This window comes from Sceloporus occidentalis, unplaced genomic scaffold, assembly GCF_023333645.1.
Source record: "Sceloporus occidentalis isolate IW3139 unplaced genomic scaffold, rSceOcc1.0.p SCAF_6, whole genome shotgun sequence".
Lineage (NCBI taxonomy): Eukaryota > Metazoa > Chordata > Lepidosauria > Squamata > Phrynosomatidae > Sceloporus > Sceloporus occidentalis.
In genome coordinates, this window is record NW_028316986.1 from 80,741,840 (window position 1) to 80,761,362 (window position 19,523).

General features: G+C 41.1%; 1 protein-coding gene across 1 annotated transcript in view; it reads left to right on the top strand.

Moving 5' to 3' along the window:
* The window catches only part of SYNE1 (spectrin repeat containing nuclear envelope protein 1), a 437,342-nt gene that overhangs the window by 343,046 nt on the left and 74,773 nt on the right, over positions 1-19,523 (top strand). The window contains exons 122-128 of the mRNA XM_089530176.1: positions 3,884-4,038; positions 5,545-5,692; positions 7,693-7,787; positions 10,794-11,028; positions 12,112-12,306; positions 17,037-17,162; positions 18,725-18,880. Of these exons, the coding sequence (XP_089386302.1) occupies positions 3,884-4,038; positions 5,545-5,692; positions 7,693-7,787; positions 10,794-11,028; positions 12,112-12,306; positions 17,037-17,162; positions 18,725-18,880 (1,110 nt within the window). The remainder of the gene's footprint in view (positions 1-3,883; positions 4,039-5,544; positions 5,693-7,692; positions 7,788-10,793; positions 11,029-12,111; positions 12,307-17,036; positions 17,163-18,724; positions 18,881-19,523) is intronic.

The following is a 19,523-nucleotide window of genomic DNA, read 5'->3' on the forward strand; positions in this document are numbered from 1 at the left end:
TTTCCATTATGAAACTGCTCCTAAAGTCAAGATGATTGTCCTAGTGTTCAACCAACACCTAACCTCTTATAATATTAATCCTTTATACCAAGTCTTAGCAGCCAAGAGAAAGCCTTTTCCATCTTTTGTCATTTTCTCCTCTGTGTCCTAAACTTTGAAAAATTGACCTGATAATATTACCTTCTTTCTCATTCAACTTGACATTTTCCCTCCCTGGGTGCTAAGTACATTTGCCTATTATTCCTACCAAACACTTGGTAAGCTATAGACATATTATTAAGTACCTTTTAAGAGATTTCTCTCTCTATGTATGGTTGGAGTCAGTGTTGCAACATTCCACAACACAGACTCCAACCATACATGGAGAGAGAAATGTCAGAGGTACAAGGAGGATTCAGAAAAGGAAGAGGTACTAGAGACCGCACTGCAAACATACAAGGGCTGATGGAGCACACCAAAGAATTCCAAAAGAAGATCAGCATGTGCTTTATAGACTATAACAAAGTCTTTGACTGCAAAGATAATAGAAAACTATGGAACACCCTTAAAGACATGGGAGTGCCAACACATCTGATAGTCCTGATGAGAAATCTATCCTTAGGACAAGAGGCTACTGTTGGAACAGAATATAGAGAAACAGAATGGATCCTAATTGGTAAAGGGGTCAGGCAAGGCCTTTCATCCTATCTGTTCAACTTGTATGCAGAAAATATCATATGAAGAGCAGGCTTGGACACAAAAGAAGGAGTGAAGATAGGAGAAAGGAATATCAATAATCCAAGATATGCAGATGACACCATACTACTAGCAGAGAATATCAAAGACATGATAGAAAGAACAAAGAAGAAAGTACAAATGCAGGCTTACTTCTCAACATAAAGAAAACAATTTTAGGCTGCATCAATAGACGTATCGTGTCTAGATCAAAGGAAGTAATAGTCCAACTCTATTCTGCTTTGGTCAGGCGTCACCTGGAATACTGTGTTCAGTTCTGTGCACTAAATTCAAAAACTATGTTGACAAACTGGAGTGTATCCAGAGGAGGGCAACCAAAATGGTGAAGGACCTGGAAACCATGCCCTATGAATAGAGACTTAGGATACTAGGTATGTTTAGCCTGGAGAAGAGAAGGTTAAGAGGTGATATGATAGGCTTGTTTAAATATTTGAAGGGATGTCATATTGAGGATGGAGCAAGCTTGTTTTCTGCTGCTCCAGAGAACAGGACCCGGAACAATGGATGCAAGCTACAAGAAAAAAGATTCCACCTCAACATTACAAGGAACTTCCTGAAAGTAAGAGCGTGGTGGTGTCTCCTTCTTTTGAGTTCTTTAAACAAAGACTGGCTGTCCATCTGTTGGGGGTGCTTTGATTGTGAGTTCCAGCATGGCAGGGGATTGGACTCTTCCAACTACATGATTCTATGAAAAATAATGATCATAGAAGGTTTACACAGATTCAGCCTAGACAATGGGGAGATTGAAATAGTAAAAGAGTTTCCATACATGGGGTCCAACACTGATCAGAAAAGGGACTGCAGTTAAGAAATAAGAAGACCAGTAATGGGGGGAGGGGGGGAGCTATGAAAGAATTAGAAAAGATCCTAAAATGTAAAGATATCTGACTGAGCACCAAAGTTAGAATCTTATTGTTTTCCCTATTACCATGTATGGTTGCGAGAACTGGACAGTGAGGAGACAGATAGGAAGAACATTAATTTATTTGGGATGAGGTGCTGGAGAAGAGCGCTGATAGCCAAAAAACCAAACAAATGGATCCTAGAACTGATCAAGCCTGAAATCTGCCTGGAAGCCATGATGATGATGAGGAGGAGGAGGAGGATAAAATTTATTTATATCCTGCCTCTCTACAAAATGCAATTGGAGCGGCTTACAAGATTAAAATATACAATCCGAACCCTCAACCCACCCACCCCCTTAAAATACAATTAAACAATGTAGAATTTAAAACATATAACATACTTAAAAACAATACAATAACTGTTGTGAAGTCAGAGGTCAGCAATTAAATTTTCCTTCTGATAGCCAGAGAACTATTCAGGATAAAGTTGAGGCTGTCGTACTTTGGTCAAATCATGATAAAGAATGACTCATTGGAAAAAAAAACAATAACACTAGGAAAGGTGGAAGGATGTAGAAAAAGAAGAAGGTTGCATGCTAGATGGATGGACTCTATTAAAGAAGTGATGGACATAAATTTACAGGGCCTAAACAGAGCAATGGAAAATAGGGGCCCAATTCCCACTTACCTCTTCGTTCAGTTCCTGAACCGATTCCTGAAACTGGTTCAGCAGAGTGGTTCCCTCTAAGTTTGCCTAAGTTTGCCTAAGTTTCAAGAATCGGTGCAGGAAGCAACAGCCGCAGCTTCCCTGCCATGCCTCCCTCTGTCCTCCTGGCCATACCAGTAGGCTGGGGGCAGAAGAGAGGCCGGGTGGAAGGAGAGAGGGAGGAGAGAGGACTGAGGATGGGCGAATTCGAATTTGATTCAAACACCCCATTTTACCAGCAACTTTTTGATGCAGGTTAAATGGGTGAAAACCATGAACCCCCCTTTTCGAATTGCTTCAAGGATTCAAATTAATTGGGAACCATGGTGGTTTAAACCGAATCATTTGGAATCACGATCCGGTTTAAACCATAGTGGGAACAGGGCCAGGGAGTCTTGTAGATGTCTCATCAAGAGGATCACCATGAGTCAGGATCCACTCAAAGGCACTTAACAACAGCAACCACCACTTTAAAAAAGAAACAGGGAAAATATTTGTGGGTTTGTGGGTTCAGGCATACTGGTATAGCCAGGAGAACGGATGGAGGCATGTCGGGGATGTTGGGGTGTAGAGATACGCACTGTGTCCACTGTGACCACGTGCAGAGTTGATCCATGCAGGCAGGATGCTACGAGAAGGCTCTTGGAGAGGTGTCTGCAAAGGCTTCAGCAGAGAAGGAAAATTCCTCCCACGCAGGCTCACCAGCCTTGAGCTCCCAGCTTGCAGAAATAAACACTGCTGGACAGCAAGGCTCTCACTCAATGAAGAGGGCTTTAATTCACTTGTTGTAAGCTATATACAAGATAGCACAGAGTACCAAACAGCCGTCTGGATACTCACAGCTCTATATACAAATAGACAAAGTGCTACGCCAGTCACCGACCACAACCCCCCGACAACGGAGATCATCACCTTCTCCCTTTTATAGGTGGTCTTGTGTGAAGTCATGTGGTGTCTTGCCACCAATGAAACCTTGCTGGTTTCATCCCCAGGGCAGGTTGCATCATACCATTTCCCATGATGCACCTCTTGACTGACTTCACCAGCTGTGCATGTTGCATCAGATGTCCCATAATGCACAGCTCCCAAATGCTGACGCATGCACACCTGCCACTTGAACTGTGATAACCTCTTCTCCAGTTCCACCTAATGGCCACATCCATGTCATTTCCAGGACAAGTGTGCCACATGGTCCTGACAGGGGAAGCTGCGGCTGTTGCTTCCTGCACTGATTCTTGAAACTGGGGCATACTTAGTGGGAACCATTCTGTTTGCTGAACCAGTTTCAGGAATCAGTTCAGGAATCAAATCAAGAGGTAAGTGGGAATCGGGCCCCTATTTTCCATTACTCTGCTTAGGCCCTGTAAATTCCAAATGAAAATAGCACATTTGAACTGAAAATATTATATTATTTTAATGAATGACCTGAACCCTAAAAATGCCTGCTGTCTCCTCACTGTCCAAAATGCACTGACCAAAATCCATGCCAAATAGCAATAAATTCACTTTGCAGACATGTTAATTAGCATTATCTACTTGTTATTTTGCAACATGACTTCTTTACTAAACATTGTTTTTGTTCCTTACCACTTTACAGTGCCAGATGTTAAAATTCAGTAGCATGGCACCAGACTTGGATCACCTGAATGAGCTTGGTTATAGATTACCTCTGAATGATAAAGAAATCAAAAGGATGCAAAATCTGAATAGGAACTGGTCTATGATTTCTTCACAAACTACAGAAAGATTCAGGTAGGACAGTTGTCTAGGACCACAGAATGGATACTTAGAGCCTATACAGACAGGCCAAAATAAAGCTGCTTTGAATCACTTTGGAGATATGCTGGAGTTTTAAGTGAGCACCAATTTGATGCTTCCAGTCCTTCCATGATGCTGAGAGAGAGATAAAAAATTATTAAGGTCAACTGTAGGCTTCAAAGCAGAATCCTCTACTTCTTTGCTACCATGCTACAAGCCATAAATAGTTCAGAAACAAAAACCAAACAGAACGAAGTCCAACATACCAAAGGTCTCCACCAAACTTTAAAAAAAGCTTCTTAAAACTATGGTGCTGGCTAGACGTGCCCTATGGGGCATTGTCATGACGTGCGAGGGGTGGCGCTTTCAGACGCCCCTCGCACGTGATGAGGGCGTCAAAATGGCAGCGCCCTGTACATACGGGCGTCACCATTTTGACGTGACGGACGCCTAGTGTCTGCACGTCTCAGCGCCCTTGTGATGCCGCAAGTGCGCCATTGATGCCTTGTGGCATCACAACCACGCCGCAGAAAGAACCCGCTTTTTGCGAGTTCTTTTTGCTGCGTGAGGGAGCCGCACGGTGTGTCCGCTGCGGCTCCCTCACGCAGCAAACCAGGGCAGTGGGAGACCGCCCTTTTGGGCGGTTTGTATTCCGCCTATGTTTGGTTGCTTGATGAGCCATTTTTCAGATTTTGAGCATGCTTTCAATAGTCAAGCTGACACGCCAGAAGAAGAATCCTAGTGCTATTAACAGGCCAAATGGACAAGTACACGTAATGTTACAGTGCAGAATTTCAGCGAAGGATTGGGGGGGGGGGGTATGCATAAAGAGAGAGGAGGGTAGCAGAGATAGAGAGAGGAATAGCCCAGCTCATTGCTAGATCTATCCTGCCCACAAGCATGTGGTCCACATCAGACTATCCTGAAGATTCATGGTTCTCTTCTCCATAAAAAGAGTATGGATCACTTGTAATTGTGGAAACCTGAGATATTGAACTAGATATCTGATTAACTGCTTGCTATTCTCTTGCAAGGAGTTAAAACATTTTTTCTATTGCAGAAATGAGCTAATCCCTGTATTGACTGAATAGGAGAGATCATTTTGCAAAATCAGTTCTTCCAAAATGAAAGTAATTGTAAGGTTTTTGTTTATGAACTTAACATCTGTGAATGGTGAAAATATATTTTGCTAACAATCAGTTCTTCCAAAATGAAAATAATTCTAAGGTTTTCGTTTATGACCTTAAACAACATCTGTGAATGGTGAAAATATATTTTGCTAACACAAATGCTTAAGAAATAGGCAAGTCAATATATATATATGTTTATATACCCTATTTGTCATTTTATATTTTTCCTCATGTGTTTTTAAAAAAATTCCCAAGATTAAAAAGTCAATAATATCATTCAGCCAAGATTGAAATGGCTCCCTTAGCAACCACAGTGAATATGTTTTAGCAAGCTCAGAAGTGTTAATGAATCACTCTTTCATCCTTCCAGTAAGCTACAGTCCTTCATGCTGCAGCAACAGACCTTCCTAGAGAAATGTGAGACTTGGATGGAGTTCTTGGTTCAAACTGAGCAGAAACTGGCTGCAGAGATTTCAGGAAATTACCAGCTTCTTTTGGAACAACAAAGGGCCCATGAGGCAAGTTTCAGTCAATGAATTATCAAAGTAACAACCTGTGGATTGGTCAATTCTGTATTGCTGTCCTTTAGAACTGTATTTTATGGAGCATGATAGTTCACATGTTACCTTTGTCACCCTCTTCACTGAGACTTGTCATGTGCAATTTGGAAATGTGCTCTTGTCAATTGTGACACCTTCTGGACAATACCAGGTTCATCCTTGATTTTAAAAATTGCTGTGTCTGAGATAAACAAACTCCCAGTTCAGTTTAGCACATATAACTATGTACATACCCAGGCATGTACATAGTTACAGCTACAGTGATCATGTGGAGTTTTCTTATGCTGTTGGGCTTGGATCTTGCCTGAGAAACCTGGCATAGCTGCTGTATTGCGTAAAATTAATGCTATGAGATGGCAAAGGGAAGGAGGCAGAAACCAGTGCCACCCAGCTGGTTGATCATTTGATGTAAAGCCTACACGAGTGGTTCATATATGAAGTAAGAGTGTGGCAATGATATGTGAACCATAGGTAAAACCCACTAAAAGAAAAGGATAAAGTACATCTCTTCTAGATTTGATGTACATTTCTGCAGTCTGAAGAGGAATGTTAAAAGTATTTCGGTATCTAACAAATGAGCATATTTACTTAGCCTACATCTTATATCAGAGCTACACTAGTGTGGTATAGTGGTGATGGTTTGACTAGAACTCCAGGAAACAGCGGTTCAAATCCCTTCACGACTATAGAAATCCATTGGATGGCCTTGGGTTAGTCACATTTTCTCAGCCTCAAAGGAAGGCAATGGCAAACCTTCTCTCAATATCAATTTGCAATAAAACCCTATTAGTGGGTCACCGTAAGTCAGTCTACTTGAGGTCACCTAACAACAGCAACAACAAACTCATAGGAAAGTGCACTTCCCTCCATTAATCAATGGAGGACTATTGAATTGATAAATCTCTTGGGATGTGATCATCATCTCAGGGGGAGATTGGGAGTACTTCAGGGTATCTACAGTAATTCTTTTTTTAACCACAGGAAAAGGTCAAAGACCCTGGGAGATCAACTTTTCTTAAAACAAAAACAAAACAAAAAAAATTGATGGAAATGATGTCTCAAAGAGTCACTAAGTGAGGCTCCTTCTCTATTAGCAGTCCAGTTTTTATTTGTCAGTGTTAGATATCATATTTCATGTCTATTTACCTCCAATTGATATATCGGGGACCTTTTAGAATTCCCAATTACAGCACTTTCACAGCACTTTAACTGTCATGGCTCTCTCCTATGGAATTCTGGGATTTGCAGTTTGAGTGGGACATTTAGAATTCTCTGCCAGATGACTCTTAATACTTCATAAAATTACAGATCTCAGAATTCAAACAAATGTAGTCATGATAATTAAAATGAATCACATAGTGCAATAAATGGTAGTGTGAAAAGGGCCTTGGGTTTTGTTTCCTCTGCAGAGCCAGCAGATGGCTCTGAGGAACGTACTTAAACAGAACTATGAATGTTCAGCCATGACAAGTTAAAAAGTTGATGCAGGCAGAAATAATTTTGTTTGCAGAATACAAATACACATTCAGTATGTTCTCCTCCAATTTCTGTTTCAAAAGCCCCCCCCCAACCCCCCAAATTTAATAGCCTAAATTTGTTCAAGAAAAAGAAAACTAGTATATGAAATACATTGAAACTCAAATGTTAGCAAAACATTTTAGGTAATAAAAATATTGATGCCAACTAACACCATAAGATGTAGAAGCAACACATGCAAAACCACAAAAAGCACAACAAAATCCAGGTTTTGTGAGCCAGTTGCTCCTTTTTAAAAAATACATTCACCACACCTATAACTATTTGTGAATGGAGCTGTCTTAACCCATTTTGATTCATAAATTCTTTGGTTCAAAGTTAAATTCTGTGTATATTAAGTGGGAACTTTTATTTTGGAGCCAGAGATTTCTTTTCCTTTAAGTATATTTTATTTTCTCTTTTTTCAACTTGTTGTGCACTAGCTATTCCAAGCAGAGATGTTTAGTCGCCAACAGATTTTACATTCCATTATTATGGATGGTCAGCATCTTCTTGAACAAGGGCAAGTGGATGACAGGTGAGGATGTGCCAAACTTGACATTTTATTTCTGCATGATTTTCTGCTGTCCCATTCCTTATATCAAGTATCTACATATGCTCTGCAAAATGTATTTGATATCCTTATTTCCTTGTGTGTATTTTCCCCCTTCTCAAAAGTAAAAAAAAGAAAAAGGTTGTAACACAAGGAAAGTCATATCATATGGCTGGGTCAACATAGTATTTACTGGTTGTACCTTTTCCAGTCTCTTTTCTTATTGTTCCTACTATTGCTGAATTGAATGATTTTTCTATTAATTGTTTTCTAGTATTGTCTATTAACTTACACAATTATTTTCACACCAACTGTCAAACATTATTTTTCAATGAACCATAAACTGGGTAGCATCGTACAGAAGGATTGTCTTTGAAATTGCCACAAACAAATTGAAATGCAATATCTACACCAGAAAACAACACCTGACAGAATATTGCTTCAGCAAATAGGTATTCATTTCCAGCAGTGGTTTCATGAGGTGCATCTATTCTGTAGAAATAATGTAGTTTAACTGCCAGGGCTTCATCCTATTGAATCCTGCAGTTTGTACATTTACAAGATCTTTAGCCTTCTCTGCCAAAGAGTGCTAGTGCCTCACAAGATTACAAATCCTAAGATTTTGTAAGATGGCGCCTTGACAGTCAAAGTAGTGTTGAACTTCATTATTGCTACAGTGTAGATTCACCCATCTGGAGACTGTCAAAGAAATCAGAGGAATATTTTTTTTTCCTTCCCGAGAGATCTCCTTTTAAAACTAATAAAGGTGAAGTTGGAAGTGGAATGTGTACAAGCTGAATTACAAGACACAGACAGTATCATTGTTTTATATGAAAATTTATTTAAATTGTCAGTGCAAGAATTTATTGCGGTTCAAGCATGGTTTCTGGGGAGAACTGGATAAATGAAAGGTGTGCTTTTACCAGCAGGAATTAACAGGGGTGCACTTTGGAACTGCAGTCTTTTGTGACTCCTTTTTTGTGGACAGGGATGTATCTTGATCATTACCAATCTGTTGGCCATCATTTTGTTTTCCACATCTGTTGACATATGTTGGTTAGCACTAGAGTTCACTCTGTCAATGTGGATTTCAGCAGTTCAATTGGAATATAACCTGTTCCTGGTGATTTGGTTTTTTTGCCATTTCTCTTATTGCAACTTCCACCTCACTTTTTAGAATTTTGGATTCATTTTCATATGGCTCTTGATTCCATGTGTCCTTCATTTTGTCATCCCTTTTATATAATTCTTCTGTGTATTGCATCCAATGTCTTTGTATTTCTTCCTGGTCTTGAATAATGTTATTTTTATTGTCATTAAGCATTCTGACCCTTGGTTTGAACTTTTCCTTTGATTTTCCAGATGTTGTAGAATAGATCCCTTGTTCTTCCCCTTTTGTTGTTGTCTTCTGTTTCTCTGCACTGGTCATTGTAGTATTTTTCTTTATTTTTTTGCACTAGAGGTTGTACTATTGCATACATGGATCTTAGTTTATTCCTATCCTCCTTTTGTTTTGCCTTTCTTTTTTCCTTTATTGTTTGTAGAGTTTTATCTGTCATCCATGGTTTCTTCTCTTTCTTTTTCTCTATTGAAATTGTCTGTCTGCATTCTTCTTTTATTATGTTTCTGGCTTCAGACCATAGTTCTTCTCGTTCTTGGTCTATTATACTTAATAGTGCAAATCTGTTCCTTATATTGTCAAATTCTGATGAGATATTGTTTAGATCACATTTCACGGAGGGATATGGAGCTGAGACCCCCATGGTCACCTTAGTCGATGATCTCCATCTGGGCATCGACAGGGGAAGTGTGACCCTGTTCGTGCTCTTGGACATCTCAGTGGCATTCGATACTATAGACCATGTTATCCTCCTGGAATGCCTGAGGAAGTTAGGTATTGGGGGCACTGCACTCCAGTGGCTCTATTCCTACCTCTCAGGCAGATTCCAGATGGTAATGCTGGAGGTCAGCTGCTCTTCCAAGAAAGAGCTGACACCTGGCATCCCTCAGGGCGCCATTCTGTCCCCCATGCTGTTCAACATTTACATGAAGCCACTGGGAGAGATCATCCGGAGACATGGGGTACGGTGTTATCAGTATGCTATGTGCCTAGGCTATGTGCATTGATTTCGGCAATGTTACAAATAATATATTTTACCAGTTGTTCCATAGTGCACTTGTACTTTCATGTGCACTTGTTTTTCATTAATGCACAGCTATTTGTGGGTATCAGTAACTGGGGCAGTAAAATTACAAATGATTTGAGAACTGTGGTAAATTTTGTATGCAATAGTTCCAAAATTACTTTTTCAGATTATTAAATTTGGTGAGAAATAAACAGGTTGAATATCACTTCCAAAGCACAAACATTAAATCAGAAGAAAAATGGAGCAGAATACAGGCCCGTGTGAATCAAGAGAGCAATAGCAGAAATTCACCTGTCCAATGCTGAGAAGTATCCAGTTCAGGGTGATTTATCCCATACGAATTCTCTAGATAAACTATAAAATGAATATATGCTAATTAATGCTAATATAATTAATTAATTAATTAATATAAAGGCATTAAAGTTTCTGATAAAAGAGAATACAGATATACTTACAGATATACTCATCTTATAGTGTAGATATAAGAGAATAAAGATATACTTGCTGTAAAAGAAACTGAATAGAATATGTCATGGTTCTTACAATTTCCTCCTTGAATGTGGTCCTTCTGTGTCCTTCACCTGCCTGTTTCTTGCAAAGGAATTTATAGATATGCTGTGAAATTCTATAGACATAACTGTCACAGTGAAGCTTTGCAGGCAGGGTCATTGGCCATTCAATTTGTCTTTCCTTTGTACTGCTTTGATTTCAAAGGAAGTGCCTGCATGGAGGCCATAGAATTTCAACTCTGAAGCCCACAAACATTTTCCAGAATAGCGTTTGAAGCTGTATTCTCATAATATAGATGGACTGAGTGGGGATTTTATATCCTTTTCTCTTGTAGGGATGAATTTAATCTTAAACTGGCCCTACTTAGTAATCAGTGGCAGGGGGTGATTCGCAGAGCGCAACAGAGACGAGGCATCATTGACAGTCAAATTCGCCAGTGGCAACGTTACAGGGAGATGTCAGAAAAACTGCACAAGTGGCTGGTGGAAGCATCTTGCCAGACAGCAAGTGGGCTTGGCACTGTTCCTATCCCACTGCAGCAAGCTAGAGCCCTGCTAGATGAAATACAGGTAAATCTTCTACTGTTTAATTTGATAGTGCTGGAATTAACTGTGATTAAATATACAGATAATGTGTGGCTTCATCTGATATCAGAAATCTAATGATCTTAGATTATTCATACATAGTATTTATACCCCAAATTTGCTCTAAGTTTACTATATTCTTATTCTTTGGAGCTCTTTAATATTCATATGGCTCACTGTTAAAATTGAAACTTATCTACAGATTCATAAACTAAACACTGTAGATAGAGAATGGAGTGTGAACTTTGAATACCAGGTACAGACAAAGTCCTCAGGAAGAGAGGGTTAGGGAGAGACCTTCTTGTGGCTGTGCCAATAAGCAGTAAAATAAAAGGATAAGCTGTTCTCTCTCTCATGGAACTTTAAGAAGTCAGTATGGGATGAGGGGTTGAGTATCATGCTTTGTATTTTCTGAGGGTTCCTGATGCTGCAGCATTGTATCACATAATCAGTGCTGGATAAGAGACCATAGGAAGACATATGTAAATTTATTGATCTTTCTAAAAGAATAGTGGAATGTAAGTATAATTTATTTTAAAAAATATTTTGAAGAGACATTGTGAGTTCTTTCAGTTACTGTTCTCCCAATGTTGAGGTAAATCTCCAAGTGTCTGGTTGGAGTGCAGTGGCAATAAACAGTATCAGAACAGAGAGGTGCTATTGAGGTTTACAGAGAGAAAAAATAGAAGATTAATTAATAGAAGGAAGTCAAAAAAAATCAAATAAACTGGTAAGAAAAAAGTTTACCTTGAAAGGCACATGAACAGCAAATAAAATTGGTTGCTTGTTATTGAAGATACTTCTTTTCTTTTTTTTCGTACTGGATAGTGTATTAGCACAACTTCAGATTCTTCTTAGGAAAACAGAAGAGTACTTCTGTCACTTTTTAGAGACAAGTAATCCATGGGCTGAGCTGAGAGGGCCACCTCACCCTGTTATTTTGGGTTGAGGTCACCCCAAGTTGAAGCAGCAAGCTGCCCCTTGTTTTGGAGTTGAGTTAGTTCTGATCTAGCTAAGAGAGTACTGTAAAATCAGAGTGAACTTGAAGTATGTTATTGATCTTCACAGCTGAAAGAGAAAGTTCTCCTTCGCCAACAAGGAAGCTACATTTTAACAGTGGAAGGTGGGAAGCAGCTCTTACTCTGTGCTGATGGTGAGACAGAAGTAGCCCTACAGACTGAACTCTCAGAAATCCAGGAACGTTGGAAATTAGCCAGCCTGAGGCTTGAGGAACAGAAGAAGCAACTTATGTTCTTGCTAAAAGTAAGTTTATTTAATGAATTCAAAATGTCAGGTAGTACTATTTTATCATGACCCCTTTAAAAATGGAATTAACCAACCACTGTATTTTTGCCAGTGTCTCAGTTCTCATCGTTACCCTAAAAGTTGGGGGGGGGGGCATGGGAATCCCCACCAGCAGAATCAGCATTTCTGTAGATTTTGGGAGAAAATATAGCACAAAAGGAGTCCTGTAAGAGGGGATCTTTTCAGTTTTGTATATCAGTATTAATTGCAGAGAGACTCTCATCTCAGTAAAAAGGAGGATTTTATTTAGAAATGTGCAAAGGTACAAGCAAGCACACAAAGCCAATGTAACCTTTGAAACTATACAAGGCTAACAGAATGAAAGGCATATAAGGTTGAAAAGCAAGGAATCAGGAATTAGAGGGGCAATAATTACTAATAAATAAATAAATAAATAAATAAATAAAAATTTTATTTATATACCGCCCTTCCAACAGATCAGGGTGGTTAACAACAGATTAAAAACAATACAATAAGACAATAAATCCATACAATAATTCCAAAAAAACAAAGACAGAAAAGCCCCGGATTAGCCAATCCCTTTGCCAGTGCGGAGGAAGGAGGCCTAGAGGACTTTAATCAGGGAATGCGATCCCAAACAGGAAGGTCTTTAAATCCCGTCTAAATTGGGCCAGGGAGGTGGCTGAGCGGAGCTCTATGGGCAGCGTGTTCCAAAGGGCCGGGGCGGCGATGGAAAATGTCCTCCTAGTAGTGGAGACAAACCTCGCCCCGGGAACCCTAAGTAATTGCTGCCCAGATGTTCTGAGGGTGCGGGGCGGAATGTATGGGGAGAGGCGGTCCTTCAGGTATCCTGGGCCCAAGCCATTTAGGGCTTTATAGGTCATCACCAACACCTTATATTGCGCCCGGAAGCGAATGGGCAGCCAATGGAGATCTTTTAGCACCGGAGTTATATGGCTGGCCCTGGAAGTACCAGTGACCAGCCTGGCTGCCATGTTCTGCACCATTTGTAGCTTCTGGGTTTGGTATAAGGGTTGCCCCATGTAGAGTACATTGCAGAAGTCCAGTCTCGAGGTTACCAGAGCATGTACCACAGTTTCAAGGTCCCTCTGGGCCAGGTATGGGCGCAGCTGGCGAATAAGCCGAAGCTGATAACAGGTGCTCTTGACCGTCGCATTCACCTGAGTAGTCAGGCGAAGGGACGAGTCAAGAAGCACCCCCAGACTGCGCACGGAGTCCTTCACAGGGAGCGTGACCCCGTTCAGGACAGGTGGAACCACCGCCATTCCTGGACCAGGGGAACCTATCACAAGTACCTCTGTTTTCTCTGGATTCAGCATGAGTCGGTTTTCCCTCATCCAGCCCATTACTGACTCCAGACAGGCCACAAGAGGAGAGACGCCATCCTCAGTCACTGCATCAGTCGGAGACATAGAGAAGATTATTTGGGTGTCATCAGCGTACTGATAACCCCGCGCCCCATGTCTCCGGATAATCTCTCCCAGCGGTTTCATGTAAATGTTAAATAGCATGGGAGACAGAATGGCTCCTTGAGGGACCCCAGTTTTAAGGGCCCTCTCATCGGAGCACACGTCTCCCAGCTGCACCATCTGGGACCTTCCAGAGAGATAGGAGCGGAACCACTGGAGCGCAGTGCCACCGACTCCTACCTCTGCTAGACGCCCCAGAAGGATACCATGGTCTATGGTATCGAAAGCCGCTGAGATGTCCAAGAGCACCAGCAGGGACACGCTTCCCCTGTCGATGCCCAGACGGAGATCATCGACCAAGGCGACCATGGCCGTCTCAACCCCGTAACCCGCCCGAAAGCCAGTTTGAAATGGGTCCAGATAATCCGTATCATGCAAGACCGCCTGAAGCTGGAGTGCAACCGCCTAGTCCTGAAACAGGTCCACAGAAACAGAGAGTGACTCAAACAGCGTCTGAGGACAACACAGTGAATGCGAGCGGCCCTCTGTGCACACACAAGGCTAGAGCTAGGGCTGATATTTATATCCTATTTCATAGCATTAAGCAATACTTGATGCTACCACGCAGTATAACAAAGGTGTTGGTGGTTTCCCTATGAAATTGGCCAAAGGTCACCTGATGGCTTTAGCTTTGGAGTGATAAAACATTGATACAGTTTGAGCCAACCCCTAGATGGTTTGACAAGAAGGGTTAATAGGAAGACAATCTGATGTGAGGGGAGGTATAATCCTTCACTGCTTTGCAATGGGACTGATGTAGGGTCTGAACAGACTGCTTTTAAGGGGCAGCCTGCAGCTGCCTGTTTCTTCACTAGATTGGGGCCACAGCAACTACATGACCCTTAGCTGGCCTTTCCACAGCTCAAAAAGGAGCTGCAAAAAGCAGCTCCTTTTGCACCACGGAAAGCACGCAATAGACACCAGTGCCATGGCTTTTCAACGTGCCTTTGGCACTACATCATCTGCATGCAGCACCAGAGGAGTGCCATGATGCCGCCTGCCATGTGGTGGGGCACATGGCATCCTGCCAGCATGCGGCGGAGTCGGGCTGTGTGTTATGCAGATGCCATGCCCCCACTCCACCCCCATGCCGGCCTTTGATACCAGTCTGTACAGCCCCTGAGTGAGAGAAAGTGCGAAGAGCTAGGTCAAGATGGTAGTGGTGGAGTGGATCAGCAAACCCATTCGGTGTTTACTTTAATACTATTTAGGTCTCTCACATGTCCTTAGGTGACCCCTTACCAAGTTTCCACAGGTCATCAGGGCCTCTCAATAACATGCCCATTGCAAGATATTAATTATGAAAATGCCATATGCATCATGCAGGGGGTGTAGGGTATGCTAACAATATTTGTCACTTTCCATGATGAGAGCAGTAAGACATCCCTACTTTCCATGACTATAATGTATAATTAACAAGTAAAACACTGATGATTTGTATAATTAACAAGTAAAACACTAAAACACAAATGATTTTATGAGAAACACGGACTCCTTAGCCAAGTTGGAAGCATTTCCTTTTTTGGGGGGAGGTCACATTTGACCTACACATTCACCCCTCCTAATGCACAGATCTGAGATCCGCGCCCTTGAATATATGCAGAGGAGTGACCCCTGCTATTTGCAATGGCACGCGTGCCCATGCCACGCGCACAAGGATGCACTCCATTCAAGCCTATGGGGCTTGAATGAGCCCAAGCCTCCATTTTTGCGGGGGGAGGGGGTCAGAATAGAACCCCTATGAAAACAGAGGGCCAACTGTATATTCATGTTGTGTTCAGCTACTTTTGTAGTGAATCAATTCCTCAATACCTGCACTTTTATTGGCCCATTACAACGGGCCTTTTAGTACGTAGTCAGTCCGTATTAGGGTTAGGAAGGTGCGGTGCTTCCGCACCCCCCTAACCCTAGTATGGACTGAGTCTGTACAAAATGGCAGCGCCCCATCTACATGGGGGCCGCCATGATGACGTCACGACCGCGCCGCCTCTATATGGGGCGGCGCAGATGTGATGTCGGCGCGAGGGCGCTTAGTGCACCCTTTGCACGGAACAGGAAGGAGCTCCGTTTCGGAGCTCCTTCCTGGTTTGCAGCGCTGCTTTGCGTCACTGGGCGCAGCCTTCAGATGGCTGCGCCCAGCAACGCAAGGGAGAAAGGGGCCAAACGGCCCCTTTCTCCTCCTCCCCGCCGCCGCGGGTTGTCCTTGGGGCTTGAAGCCCCAAGGACACCCCTTTCCAGGCTGCGGGGAAGTGACCTTTTGCCGCTTCCCCGTGGCCTGGAAAGCAGCGGATCGGGGCCTCAGCGGCTGCCGTTCTAACCACTGAGGCCCCGATACCCTGGGGAAAGGGGCGGGTACAGGCCACCGCTTTTCGGCGGTCTGTAACGCACCATTGTTACCTTTTGACAGTAAAATCTCTACATTTACCCCAACATGAGATTATACTCTATAAACTCTAGCACTTCTAATGGTATTGGTTCAAGAAAACTAGAGAATAAACTTGTAGCAATTTCATGTTTGAGATGAAGACTGGAAAAATAAGAATTTGGGGACAAAGAGAATATGCCTTTGGAGGCTTTTCAGATAATTGATATGTGACAGAGGAAGTGTGAGTCTAAATGGATGACTTCCACTAGTTGTGATAGTGAAGACCAGGATAGGTATAGGAGGTGATAATGCTATAAAACTATAAAGCAGTTGTATATGATGAAGTTTGGAGAAGTGACATGGAAGGGAATTTCGATTCATACTTTTCTTTTTTCCCTTTATTTGTCCTTTTTGCTCTCAGTCTATTGAATGTGGCATCCTTTCATACAACATGTTTGCAAACCTTCAACAGAAAGAATAAATCAAATTCATATTTTCTTACTCATTCAGAAACTTATAGGGTGGGAAGGAGGGAGGCAGAGGATGCATACCAAGATTATTCAGTGAGAAAATATAATGGCCCAAATCCTGCTAATAATCCTTACTAGAGTAAACCTATTGAAGCAGTGGGATTTGCCTACATGTTAACTGACCACTCAGCAGTTGATTGAATGGGACTACTGTAGTTGCATTTAATTAGCAGGATGCCAGCCATTCTCTTCTTGATGAATATTATTATCGTCAGCTCTGTAGGGCAACTGTCCATGTTCTTTCCTTGCTGTGACTTTAAAGCATAAAATTTATATCTCGTTTTTTCCTTCCTTCCTTCCTTCCTTCCTTCCTTCCTTCCTTCCTTCCTTCCTTCCTTCCAGGACTGGGAAAAATGTGAAAAAGACATATCAGATTCTCTGGAAAAGCTAAAATCTTTCAAAAGAAAGCTATCTCACCCTTTGCCAGAGCATCATGATGAACTCCATACAGAACAAATTCGTTGTAAGGTAAAATACTAATACCTAATGCTCTCTTTCCCTAAAAGTGTTTGTAGATGTAATTCCATATATGACAACAACAATCTTTGTCAGGCAAGTGGGCAATCTGCTCTCACTATTTTCTTTCATAGTTGAAGTGCTGACATGCAAATAGATTTGCACAGAATATGACGTAGTGGATATTGTCATGGTTTTGCATTTATTATAGTTTATTATTTTGTACAGACTGTAGATAGTACCTTCAATATATTTTACAACTGTATTCCAAAACATATATTATTAGTTTTGTTATTTGTTTAGGTATTTCTAGTGGTTTGCTTTGCTTTGTGTGTGTCAGGTTGAGACACTTAGCTTTTGTCTATCCATCCTTCTATTTGCCCATTTGTTTTCCCAAAGAGCCTTTAGATCTAGATTTTCACAACTCTGTTGCCTTGTCCCAGAAGTCTGTCAGTATACCTTGACTTGCATTCTAAGGCAAATCTGCAGCCTTCAAGGTATTTGGCAATGCTAAATATCCCCAAATACAGAATGGCTTTTTCTGTGGTTAGACTGAATTCTTGGCAATCAACAGTCATGGAAGATTGGTTTTAAAGGCTTACACTGACACTTGAAAATTTGCCCATGAGGAGGCTGTGTAACTGCAACTCTGTATAATATTTTTCTGTATTATAACATTTACTAGGTTTTCCACTTTGCATTGTTTACATCCTCAGTCTCTTTATTAATGGCAGGAACTAACCAAATATAAGTGCTTTTTTCTGGTCAGAAATAAATGTCATTTTCTTGTGGAGAAATATATTTTCTGTGCAAAATTAGCCATATTTTTTCAGTGCAGATTTCTAAACAGAAAAAATGCATATATTTCTGAATATATTTCATGAAGTACAGATAATCTTACAGCAGTCTTCTTGTAGTTCCTTGAGTGTTGGAGAACCCTTTTCTTGTTTGAGAAATCTATTACAGACTGAGTATCTCTCATCTGGAATTCCAAAATCCAGAACTGATCGCATGGGTGGTTGAGATAGTGACACATTTGTTTTCTGATGGTTCAGTGTATACAAACTTTGTTTTGTACACAAAATTATTAAAAATATTCTATAAAATGACCTTCAGTATATGTATATGAGATGTATATGAAACATAAATGAATTTCATTTTTAGATATCTCCAAGCGATCTCATTATGTAGATGCAAATATTCCAAAATTAAAAATAAATCCAAAAAAAAAAAAAAAAACTAGTTTCCAGGAGGACTCCAGATGGATAGTGCTGGTGATACAGTGCAAACATAATGTGATTTACTTTTCTGACCTTCCTCTCCCTACACTCTCTTCTGCATCCTTTTGAATTGCTTCTGAACTAGCCACAGTTCTCCAGAGCAGGTTTCTGGAATGCTCAGGAATCTACAGTGAAAAAGTGAGATGGCCAGAAAAAGTCCAGTGTTGGATTCTGCTAAAAGCAAAGATACGACTGGAATTTTATGGCACTTTCTCTCTCATACAGTGTTATGCAAGATTATCAAAACGTGTGTACCCATGATTCCCCATACTACATTTTTGTTTTCATATCTAGGAGCTAGAGAATGCTGCTGAGGGATGGACGGACGATCTTTCCCACTTGAATTTGTTAAAGGAGACTCTGTCTGCTTACATCAGTGCAGATGACATTTCAGTCCTCAGTGAGCGCATCGAGCTGCTGCATAGACATTGGGAAGAATTGTGCCACCAGGTAAAAGAGTGTAACAAACAGTGAAACAAAATGAAAACTGACCCAGGCAAACAAAGACCCTAACTGTCTTGCTGGCTGCTCTAAGCCTGTGGAATTCCCTGCCACAAGAAGCTGGGTTGGACCTCTTCTGCTCTCTTTCTGTTAGCAGGTGATGACCTTCTGTGTGCACTCAGGCTTTTATATGTGAACTGTATGAATCAGGAGGTCATTTAACTGAGGGTGTCCAGTTGAAGTGTTTTATCATTTTCCTTTAAGAACTTTCATAAATTAATATTTTTAATGTGATTGTTCATTTGTTAGCCATTTTGGGAGAAAGATGGGACATAAGTGCAATAAACAAACAAAGAAATACTTAATTTTAATTTCTGTATTATCCATTGTTTTAATTGTACATTGTTTTAACTCGTGTTGAGAGCAGCCTTGGGCTCCATATTGGAAGAAAAGTGGGATATCAATCAGTCAAATAAATAATACATTTCCTTTTGTGATTCTTCTCACAAAACTAACAGGATAGGTTACTAGGAGACTGGAGAGGTGCATTTGTGCCCTCAAAAGGGCAATACTTCCCACTGCAGCCCTGAAAAAAAATCCCTCATACACCCTCTATAAGATAGAGACATTTCATCATGTTGTTGGAGGCACC